This window comes from Heterocephalus glaber, unplaced genomic scaffold (genome assembly GCF_053883595.1).
Source record: "Heterocephalus glaber isolate CG9 unplaced genomic scaffold, H.glaber_assembly_v1.0 deba00000347, whole genome shotgun sequence".
NCBI classification, from domain to species: domain Eukaryota; kingdom Metazoa; phylum Chordata; class Mammalia; order Rodentia; family Bathyergidae; genus Heterocephalus; species Heterocephalus glaber.
In genome coordinates, this window is record NW_028258143.1 from 42,441,433 (window position 1) to 42,453,977 (window position 12,545).

Sequence of the window (12,545 nt, forward strand, 5' to 3'; positions counted from 1 at the left end):
GAGTAACTCAGTCTAGCTGAGCACATATATCAAGACTAAAAAAAACTAAACACCTTGTTATAAGAAAATGTAATAATTCTCTCAGAGAAAAACATACATAGTGATAAGAAAGAGGAAGAATCAACTCTGGTAAACCATGCTTCAGTCAAGAGTTAAGTTGAAACTCATGTTAGATATGGAATATATTTTTAATTTATAGAGCAGGGCTACGCTGTGAACATCAAACAGTATATTTTAAATTTATGTAACAGTTCACAGGATCCTTATGAGTTGTATTGTAGAGGTGACTTAGCCTGTCATTTGTTTTGGGATCAATCCAAAGGCAACATGCCTAAAGGATTGGAAAGGCTGGGAACCAGGAGTGAAGAGGGAAGGCATTGACTAGGAGAATGGATGGGAAGTGAAGGAATGGCAGCTGCAATAGCTTTGGTGGCTGAGCAAAAACAAAATAGTAAATCAATTGGACAAAGAACTGGAAGCTTTTCATCAGCTGACTCTGTATACTGCAATGTCTGCTGGAGTGCCTGGATTGACACCTCAATGCTACGCCTTTAGTACCAATCCAGAATACCTCCTGGATTAGGGGAGAGCTGAGCCAGGCCATCTGAAGAGTCTGATCCCAATAGGGTTTACACAATGAAAGCCCAGAGGTGCACTGTATGGCAAACAGAGTTGGCAGGAAGAATTTCAAGGGCAAACCTCAACAGATTCACATTATGTTTCTCTTAATGTGGTTACTAGACAATGTAATCAATGGGTATCTTGCCAGTAGTCTGTAGAGTATCTCTTCTTCATCTCTTTACTTGCAGTTGAGCCTCATTTGTGTGTTAAAGAAAGGTTGCATAATCCCCCTGGGTGAGGATGGCTTCATCTTGAGAACATCGCTTTGCATTGTTATTCAGTAGGGTTGACAGAGGTTTTCAAGAATAGATGTGGAGGGAAGGACAGTGAAGAAAGAGGTAATATGGAATCTATAAATTCCAAGGGGGTACAGTGGACTTAAGATCAATAATCAAGGTTAATGAGTGAAAAAACACTACAATAAGGTGGAAAAAACAATGAGAAAAAACTGTCATTTAATGTGTTTTTCAAAGCACAGTCTTTCTGGTTTACCTGCCACAAAATCACTTAAGAGATTTGGAAAATGCAGATGCTGGAGGTCCAGTCAAGAACTACTGAAGCTAGGAGCTAACTCTGAGGGTGGAGCCTTGAAACATTCACTTTAATGAAGCTCCCATATGATCCTTCAGGCTTTAAAATTAGAGTGCTACAGCTTCTCACTCTTTTCCACAAAGCCACTCCTGATTGATTTTTCTACAAGTACAGTTTCCACTGTGTAAGTGTAAGACATAAGGAGTGATCTGAGAAGGGGGTAAAAAAAAATAAAATAAAAAGCAACTCTGAGAAACAGAGTGAGAAATCAATTTGAGGGAAAAGATAGCATTCTCCAGGAGGAAGAAAGCTCTGAAAAGAGTCACTCCAGTAACTTGCTTGTGGGTGACTCAGACAAGGTCCAGATCATTTCAGGCATCTTCATTTTCCCATTAAAAATAATATGAAGTTTACTTATCAGACAGTTGTGAAAATTAAATGAAATAGAAGCTGACACATTGCTAATACTCAAGAATTTCTCTGCTATATTACCTATCCTTTCTAACTGTAGAATATGGTGGGAAGAGAGGCCAAGTGACTTCAGAAGGGTTCAAATCTCATCTCTGCCTCTTATTAACTTGATGGTCCCTAAAATAAAATCTTGGAGGCTCAATTTTCTGATGGGAAAAATGAACAATAATAATTACCTCATAGAGTAGCTATGTGGATTTAATGAGGTAATATATGTAATAGTGCTTTATAAGTGCAGTAAAATATTAATTATTATATCAGAAATATGTCTCATTTTCTTTCAGATTTATAGTTTCCTTAGGTATAAGATCTGCATTTGATTTATTTTTCAATATATTTATGCTGAATGATATAATTAATAATTTCTGTACCATGGAGTTACATAGCAACATGAATTCCTTCCCATAAAACCTTCCAAAGGGAAGCCCCATTGTTTCCTCTAGAGAAGAAAAAGAAGTTAGCATCAGAGATACGGGGAGATAGTGTTGGGAATTTTGATATTCACTCTGGGTGGCACTGACTTCCTATTGAAGGACACAGAGAAAGCCAGCTGCAAGTCTGACATGGCTAATCGGGAGGTGTGTGGTCCCCTTGGAGCCTTTTCCTGAGAAGTGACAGAGTGCCTGCCAAGACTAATCAAACCCAAATGCTACCTACTTCTGCTGAATCATATGGGGCTGCATTATAGCATCTGAAGGAACCTGGGATTTATCTCTTGTGGTATGGAAGCCCCAGATAGGAAATGGAAACTCTGGGAGCACAGGTGGTGTTTTCCTTTCCCCCTGCATTTGAAAGCGGTAACTCTGGAAAGGGCAAAGGGAGATGAAACTAAATGGTATTAAGGAATAAGATTTATCTTTTCTAGATCAAAGGTTAATGTGCCCCAGGAGACTGGGTTTAAATACAAAATTCAGATTATTTTGACTTACTGGGCTGGAGATTTCCTAACCCAAGTAAAAAGAAAGCTGAAATTATTTTAAAATTCAAAGAAATGAGACAGCTAAAAATTATAGAATAAATGGGAGAACTAGTAAAGGAATTTCTAGAAAGTCTGAGGAGAAAACAATAGGGAAACAGATCAGAGATTAGAGTTATATCCTCAAATGTTCACACAACGGTGTAGGAAATAATAAAGGTAAATTAGCATTTGAATATGGCCATACATGTGCATGTGCAAGACTTACCTGTGTCTGATGGGATGAATGGTTCCTGACTAGAATAAAGCATTGAGAGAAGGAAATCTCGTGGGAAGGGAGGTGTATTAGACACATACAAAAAACATGAGGTCTGAAATGATCATGCAAAATGAATGATTTCAAAAGATAAATGTATGTATTTGCACTTAGGCTTAAGATGAACTGTACAAAAATAAGAGAGCCTTTAGCTTAACAGATTTCAAATGAACAGGAATGGCCAGGGATTTAGCAGTGGTACCATGCCTGCCTCGCAAGTGCAAGGTCCTGAGTTCCATCCCCAGTATCAAAAAAAAAAAAAAAAAGAATGTTCAAATGAACAGGAACTTAAGATTTTGAGTTATGGCAAGGTGCAGATGAGTTTTGGGGTGTCAAGGACAAACCCACTCATTGGCTGAGTGAGAGTGGATCTCATCTCTCGTATTCTGCTATGGTAAGACAATATCTGTAGCATTTTGTCTGACTCTGGATCCCATGTTTTTAAAGGGTCCTAGATAATTGTTTGGAAGAGTAAAACACAGAATGATGAAGGGTCTGGAAACCATGTCATATGCACATCAATTAAAAGAACTGTGGACATTTATCCCAAGGGGGAAAAAAGAAAAATAACATAGGACCCACAAGATATTAATTACCTTCTTTTTGTGTAGAGCTACCAATGAGGCAGGAACATTAGGATTCACACTACATAATCACAGAGGAAAGAATTCTAACCAATGAATGTGAGTGCCAAAGAAACAAATTTGGTTGAATACATGTATGACTTTCTAACAGTGTCAGTTGCTCAAAGAAGAGATAGATCTGTGTTTTTAGGAGGGAGATTGCTTTGATATTTAGAAGTTACCCAGCAAAAGCGAGAGAACCACTCTGCAAAGGAAGAAAACTGGATCTCAAAGGATGCTTCCAACTCTATGACCCCATGATCAGATAAGGGAAATAACAGAAGGAGATGAATGAAAAACAATTCCTAGCCTTTGGGGCTATATGCTTTAGAGGAGGTGGTTTAACTAAAAAAGGAGACGGTAGGGAAAAATGCTCTCTGAGAGGGTATATGGTGAGGCTGAATTTGAGAAAATGACAAAATGATATAAAAAATACCAGTTTAAGTAGGTTTGAATCCAATTAATTTTGTTCTTTCCTCCACATCTGGCACTTCTAGCTAGAAGCATTCTGGTTAGAGTATTTATTTTATTGATTATAAAGGCGAGGTGGAAAGATGGAAGAAAGAGTTAATATTCAGTGAGTCATTGCTAGACTTTTTCTCTATCAACACACAGAATCTAATTTGAGCTTCAGAACATGATAGTTACTATTTTGTTAATTTTATGATGAGCCAGTTAAGGTAAATAATTTATCTGAACTAAACTGGTACGTAGAAATAGGATTCTAAATTATTTTATTCTAAAAGGTGATATCATTTATAAAGGGAATATATGAAAGTTATGAACAAATACAGTCTAATGAATCATCATTATCAGAAAAATAAGTGAAGAAATAAGTGTTCTAAAAGTATATGTAAGTATGGAAAGGAGAGTTGTTTAGGCTTAACAGATATATAAAATATGCACTTGGAATTTCATGACAGAAAGTACTCAAAGAATGGGTTCTCAAACTCATGGATTCAATACTAATATTCTTTAGTACTGAAAAGCAGGTTGAACTTAAAGTTTTGGCATAACAAGAATTTAAAACATGGGAAGTTTTATAGTCTATTGCTATTTTTTATGTAAATGAAAACATAAGAATGAAAAAAAGGCTATATCTGCTTATGAAAAGTATACTTAAATTTATTCCATAAAATACAAAAAAATTTCTTTAACTAGAAATGTATAAGTCAATAAATTCTCATTATTTGAATAAAGCTCAAATAACTAGATCTTTCAGTGGTTTTGCCATCTGCTGCGCAAGCGCAAGGACCCGAGTTCAATTCCTGGTACCAAAAACCCCCCCAAAATAAAACACTAGATCTTGTTTTATAATGAAGAAAACTTCAGATATAAGATATGAATTGTCAAAGAGAAACTTCAGTTGCATTTAATGTTACATGTATATAATGTATATAATCTTTGAACAGTGTTTACATATTTATCTCAGTATGGATAAAACAAATATTCACTTAACCTACTTTTTATCTTCAAACCACATCATAATATTTTCCAGATACAGAGGTCTTACCATCTTTGGGTAAGCATCAGATGTCAAAGAGATTTTTTTTAGTATATGTGCTGCCGAAGCGAGCACGAAGATGTCAAAGAGACTTTAAAAGTTAATATTTGATTCTAGATTCCAGGGATATTTTAGATCACTCATGTTTACATGCAATGATAATTTAAATCAGTACTGGTTGACCTTGAAACATATTTTTTCAAATATAATATTTATATGTAAGTTATACCTATACTGACTTAATGTTCTGGTTTTATAGACAGAATATCATTTTAAGGCTAACCCCTTACTAGACATACCTATAAAAACTAAGTTTAAAAGTAAAATAAAGGGCTTATTTTGCCATTATGTGTAATTGAATTAAATCTCTGTGTTACACTGCTACAAATGTTATTATATAAAAGCTTAGAATAATAGAGGGGAGCTGAAGAAGTGATGTTGCTTATGTGTTGTGTGACTACCTTATTAACAAGCACTATAACTTTTCCAGGCTCTGATGCTTGCTTCTTCTTGTCCAAGTGATGCTTGGCAACGTAAACAGCCACTCTGGTTTTCCCACTGCCTGTAGGGAGGCATATGATGACATTCTTCCCTTCCATGGCTGGCTGGGCAACTTCCCTTTGGTACGACCTGAGCTTCAGTTCTGGCTCAGGAGATGCTCTTTTTGCCACATTCCCTTCATCTGAAAGAAGTTAAAAAGGACAGAAATAAAAGAAGGCACAATAAAATAACTTAGGTTAGGAAGCCTGTAATTGGTCATAGGTCTCTGTAGTTTAGATTCCTTTTTCAAGCCAATCTTTTTTCTGTTTTCTGTATGTATCGATGAGCGTCTCATCTGCATTTGTACGTTCTAACCCAGGGGCTCCATCATGGAAGTGGCGTAGGGGTCGGGGCTGTAAAGGGAGTGAGTTAACAGTACAGAGGCCCAGGGAGTGCATGAGCTGGGGATATGTTTTTGGAAAGTGGGGAAAAGCAAGGAGAATTTACAGAAAATGCTGTGGTGCAGAATTGGCAGTTGTGGTTGTTAATGCATCAGACTTCCATTCCTTTGGTTAGCTGTTATGCCTTATTTGTTTTTCTTAGCCCTGCCACCTAAAAAAATCAAGAGGAACTAGGACAGTGGAATTCATTAGTCCTCCTTGTTCTGTATCACCTTTATTTTTCATTACAAAGACAATAGTACAGCTGACACTAGTTCCTTCATTTGTCAAAAATTTGTCCGACAACTAAATGCCAAAAAGCACCTATACACATAGGGAGGGTCCTTCTCTCTGTGGAGGATCGGTTCCAAAACCCCTGTGAGTACCAAAATCTCCAGCACACTCCTCATACACTTCAAATAATTTTTAGATGACTTATAATACCCAAATGCAATGTAAATGTTATGTAAATAGTTGTTATTTTGTATTATCTAGGACATAATGAAAAGAAAAATGTATGTGTTTAGTACAAAAAATATTTTGATCAGCAGCTGGTTGAATGTGTAGATGTGGAACTTGCAGATACGGTGTGGCAACTGCGTTGGTGTGTGTAAAGTCTTCTTGAGGAAATTAGGTGGTGCAATGTAGTATCTAGAGAGTAGGAGAAAAACTCTTCCCATGCTAACCTTTAATTGCTAGGTTTTCATTTGATGGTAAAAGTAATTTTATTTGCTTGAAACTAAATTATGACTAATTTTGCCATTTCATTTTGATTTGTGATCTTTGTAAGTTCCTTATATGTATTCCTCTGCATATTATTAGTTTTCCTGAAATCTAAAGCACAGTACATTAAAAATATTTCCAATTAATATAGGTTTTAAAAATTGATAGTAATGATAAAGTAGGTATGAACATACATTAATTTTATAAATGTTAGAATAAATTATAACATACCTAAAGAAGAATAGCTTAAAAAATTAATGTAGTAAAATTAGTATACTAACTTAAAAATCTATCTTCTGTTTTATGTAATTGCCAGAAAAAGAAGAGTGACAGTACTTACCAGTGTGCTCTTTCTCTTATCAATGATGGCAATAAAACTAAACTAATATAATCCCATTAACTTCTAAAAACTTGCTGATGGCTCCATTTCACCAACTGAATGATTCTACTTGAGTGAGTTTTAACTTGTTGTGATGGTACTATCTGAACAGGTAGGAAAATTCACACCAAATACCACTTAGCAAGAATCATCTACTCATCTGGCAGGAAATTTGCTTTCTGTATGGGTGAGTAAAGACAGATGCAATACATTTAAGCTGTCAGTGGATCATCTGCTGATTCATTTAATTTAACATGACTGTCATGAAAAACTCATACAAGATCGTCAGCATTCAAAATGCACATTTTACAAGTTTTCTATCTATGCTTGTTTCGAACCCTGTAGTACTTATAACAGTTCATTTTCTATTATGTTTATGTAAAATTCAGATGTATTTAAGAACATTACTTCTTTACTAAATGGTTTTATAGTCTCAATCCTAGTATTTCACCTCCATTATGAGCATATATCATGTAACTTTCCTAAAAGAACCAGAATATTTACCTATTTATAAAGGAAATGTATTTTTACAGTGTGTAAACCAAGATCTAGGAGTTTAATCTTGCTAAATTGTTACTTGATCTCAGAAATTTGTTAGAAGAAATCAATACATTCTCTGATGAATTTCACTGTGGAAATTTCTGCATAGATTTAAAAAATGGTAAAATTCTGTCTCCTTCATATTAGTTTTGCTTTTTAGAAATTATTTCTCCTATTGCCTTTCACACTTACTATTATATCCTCCAGTAACAAAGTTAAAAAGAGAAACATATAGTAATTTTCTGTCTTTATCCCAGGGACCTAAAACCAAGTCAAATTAGTAAATACCAACATTACTTATGCATATTAGATATTTATTGTACTAATAAATTGAAGAAGAGGTATAATATTAAAAAGACTATTGTGTTCACAATGCAACTCCAGCCCAATCTCCAGAATGAAGTCTCACTGTTAATTAACTGCTTGTGTACTACAAATTCATCTGCAGTAAATATTTACTGAACACCTATTATTTGCCATGCATTGCCATTGTCATTATCTCAAAAACTTCAGTCTAGTGAACTGTGCTGCTGTCACTAAAACATCTGGCTAGCTAGATGCCTCAATAATCGTCTATATTTCTGAGTCAAGACTAGGAGATCTGCTGGGGAGCCCCAAGTTTAAGAGAGAAGCCCACAGTGGATATGGAAAAAAATAGAGCTGGATTCAGTGTGAGAATAGTATCCAGAGAAAAAGAGCTGGGTGAGTGCTAAATATTCAGCCTGGTTCTTGCTTTATCACATCATCTGACATAGGGAAGGGAGAATTTATCCATGTAATGAAAAAAGAGTTTCTCTTCTCCTTAACCAGAAGGAGAAAACTGGGCTGATATCAGTGAGCCAGGAGCCAATTTCCTTTATATAAGGAGAAGTTTGGATTTTTGCTTGTTTGTTTATTTTCACCTCTCCGCAAAGCATAATAAATTAAACACAATAACAAAAATAGTACTTAAAACATGCACAGGCTTTGAATTACATCATAAAACAATGACTGAAGATGGTAAAGTATATTATACCACATAAATGGTCAAAAAAGTGAAATCAAATAGGGTTTAAATAATAATTTTCTATTGGAACTACACCATGTGGCAAATTTCATTCTCACATTGATTTTGACAGCTGAGTTATTCTTGGAGAGAAAAGGTCTGTCACTGCATGTGTTTGAAATCGACAAAGTATTCCTTTACCTATAGTATGTAACCACAGAAAAATACACCATTCCATTTGGAGAAATATTAATAGTCATTACCTCGAAATAGTAAGGAAACACTTTCTACATATCAGGCCAATGTGTGTTGACACAAACATTACCACTTTTTGAGAAGCAATATCTCTCTCTCTCTGAAAATGGGTAATGGAAAAACATGTTTCATAATACAGTTAGAGTATATGAACTTTGAAAGAGCCAGTAATTATACTTTGCTCTGAAATAATACTTCCAGAGAGCATAATGTTATCATGTTGGTTCATTTCTATGGTCCTTATGGCCTACTACATGATTTCTGAAGAAAGATGAAGGGCATATCAAATAAGATATTTTTAATGTCAGCCTCAAAAGCTAAAACATAATTGTAAAATACTTTAATACTTTTTAATAATTCATTATATATTTAATAGCTCACAAATTTACAAAAATCTCTTATTGAATTTATTGTTATTTCAACTATGGCATGCACCTGAGGATAAGGAATTTAATACTTTTATTATTTAAGAATTTTACTACCTACTATGCAAAGCAATTCTTTGTTCCTAAACACTGACCCATCAAAACTTCAACAATGTCCCTTGAAACTGTGTTTGTTTTAGAAAGGTATTTGTCTTTGAAAATGTATTTACTTTCCAGAAGTAGGTTGCATTCAGATTTATCACGTCTTTCATGCCACATTGAAGACTAAAACTCAGCAAATACATTTGCTAACAGCTCTAAATAGGCAAGATGCCGTGCACATAGAGGATATGCTTTAAATATTTATTAAATGAATAAATATTGTTGAAAAATCCTTACTTAGACAAATAAAAATGAGGATGAGGCTCAGAAGTTTAAAACAATCCATAAAGATGTTAAATATTAGCTAGAGTATATTTTGAGATCTAGAATCAAATGCATGTAGTAGAAATGTTAATTATTAAATTTAACAATTTTATGACAAGGATAGAAAAACAAATACAATCTACATAAATAAACATGTGACAAGAACTTAATGAACACTGAATGAATTGATCAGAAATGACTGACCCTTATCAATTATAATTAAAGTTATTACTGACATTTGGTGAACTAGTTTTTCTCAAACTAGTGTAACTTATTCTAAGGGATTCAAGAATGTGATTGTGAGAAAAAAATATATAAATAGAAGCAGTGTTCCAATCCAACGTAGAACGCTTTTAGGGCAGATGACCGTCTTTATGTAAACTATTTTTCCCTGTTAGGCCCCTTATTTATCCATATTTCTGTCATTCTGCAAGTGCAGGATGATCTGAATTACAGAATTTTAAAAAGTGAAAACAAGTGAATCACAAATGAAGAATAAAATAATTTCTTTCTTCATTTGTCAATTTTCCACTGCTTATCTGGACACATTACAAAGTATTTTTGGTTTTGATATATTAATTATAATTACAAATTATTTAAAACACAGACAAATATAGAGCTGTGTATAAATGACATGCTATGCATAACCCTTCACCAATCTTTAAGGGATGATAATATTTCAGCTCAGTAGTAAACATGGTATATGCATTCAAGCAATAGAAAAAAAATAATGTGACCCTATTAAACTGATCAGTGGGAAATCTGATAAATAAAAAGTATTGATGAAGTTGTGGGGGTTGAGAACAGGCACTCCCAGTTATTGCTGTTGTGATATAAAATCGACATGAAGAGTAATTTGGAAATGCCTAGTTAAGTTTTTCATCTAGTGAGCAAACTGTTTTATAAGTTCTATTCCTATTTAAAAGCTGCATGTGCCGGGCATGGTGGCACACGACTGTAATCCCAGCACTCTGGAGACAGATAGGAGGATTGCTGAGCCTGGGCTACATAGTGAGTTCAGGGCCAGCCTGAACTACCAAGTGAGACCCTGTCTCAAAAACCCAAAATCAGTAAGTAAGTAAGTAAATAAATAAATGCAAGCTATGTGTACCAACTGGAACTCTTAACTGAATGTAATTTCAAGCTCTTCATTTTGTTTTGTTTTTGTGGGGGCGGGGTACTAGGGATCAAACTCAGAACCTTGTGCTTGCCAGGCAGGCGCTGTGTGACTAAGCTACATCCCTGGCCCTTCTAGTTCTCTTTCTGAGAGGGATTATTTTTTATGTCTGTTTCTCTCATTGATAAAGTTAATTTTTACTTAAAATGAATTTTAATAAAAAGTAGCATTTGGAGATAATTAAATGTACCAACTGCATATAGAGTTTAAGTGTGGTCCAAATTAACTGAGACAAATCTCATAAATGAAGTAGATGACAAGGTTTTATGAAATGTAGTTTATACCAGGCCAAAAAAAACATGTATTGGATCAATGTAGATTTTGGTTCTAAGACTTTAGTAAGTTGTACTTTTAAAGAAAGTAAATGGCAAAGTTCCAAACGACTCACTGTAGAAAAGAATTGCTTTAATTGCATAAATACATTAGGGAGGCTATGAACAGCCCCCATGCATTCCACTATATGGTGTCTTATTTCACACTTTTTAAGGTTTACACAACAGTTAGGCAGTACCTGAATCACTTCCCATGGTGCCTGAATCACTGCCCATGTTGCTGTTATGTCCAAGACTTTCATCTAAGCAGCTGACACTTCCTTCTGCCAAACTTGTGTCTGATTCTGCAAAGGAAAACATTTTAAAATATTTTAAAAATATTTCTGAGAATAAACGTATTTTAGCTGCACACCTCTACAGCACACAGTACATACAGTTCAATGCAAGTGGAGAAGGAATAGCTAGATAATTGCAAACAAAAGGTAAGAGTTTCGGGCAGGCTAAAAAAATCCACTATGGATAAGCAGCTGCTGGATGGTGACTCAAATACATATTACCTTCTTAAAATACTATTCATCCAATAAGAGAACTAATGCAAAAAATTTTAAGGATTTTTGCTTTTTTGTCATCTCTCTACATGTAAGTTTTGTCCCCTCAAAGAATAACTACACTTGATAATCGCTTTCATACAGAAATTATTATATAGAAACCATTGAGCTACTTCCATGTAAAGTAGCGGTCAACTAATAAAGCCTAAAAACCTGACTTTACTGATCAGTTGAAAAAATAATAGTTCAGTGATAAACATAAATTTAAAACATCAGAAAAACTCTCAAAAAGAATATCACTAAAGTCTGGCATCATGGTTGTGCTAAGCTTATGCGAGGTTAGAAATAAATGCTCTTCTTTACTGTAATTAAATAGAGTTAAATTAAATCAAAGAGGTACAGTTAGTATAAATGGTTAATACAGACCCTTCACTTCTTCCTAATTTTCTTTTTCAGTAGACCGTATTAGTTCATTTTTGAAAATCTTCTTTCCCTCAAGGGAAGAATTTCTTCACTACAGCTTATTTCCAAAGACATGTAATCTCATCCTTAAGAATTAAAACTAGCATTAAAATTGGTCAAAACAGTGCACTGTGGTTTCTAGCAGTGGTTTAGAAACCAGGAGGACCTGTGAAATTTGTCACTGACATTACTCTCATCCTGTATTCCTCTTATTTAAAATGGGTCTAATATCATTTACCTTAAAGGATTTGGCAGCCATTAATATTAATATTAAGTACAAAAAAGCCTGTGGATAAGTAGCTTAATTGCTGATGATTAAAAAATAAAATAAAAATGACTAGGGCAGACACTCCACCTAATAATGTTTTCATTTAATAGCATTTCATAATACTTATGCTCCTTAGTATCATTTCATCCTAAAGTTGCTCAGTACACTAATAAATTATATTGTTAGCCTTTAGTTATTTAAAACTGCTGCTGTCAGACATTTAAGGCAAGACATAGAAATGGA

At 34.4% G+C, this 12,545-nt stretch overlaps 1 protein-coding gene across 4 annotated transcripts in view; it reads right to left on the reverse strand.

Moving 5' to 3' along the window:
* Positions 1 to 12,545, reverse strand: part of Ifih1 (interferon induced with helicase C domain 1) — a 54,896-nt gene that overhangs the window by 14,310 nt on the left and 28,041 nt on the right. For all 4 annotated transcript variants that reach the window (XR_015446677.1, XM_004835855.4, XM_004835854.4 and 1 more), the window contains exons 4-5: positions 11,264 to 11,368; positions 5,444 to 5,664 (exon numbers count right to left, since the gene is read on the reverse strand). Coding sequence is in view for 3 of the 4 variants with exons in the window: in XM_004835855.4 (XP_004835912.1) it covers positions 5,444 to 5,664; positions 11,264 to 11,368 (326 nt within the window). In the remaining variant the exon portion in view is untranslated. The remainder of the gene's footprint in view (positions 1 to 5,443; positions 5,665 to 11,263; positions 11,369 to 12,545) is intronic.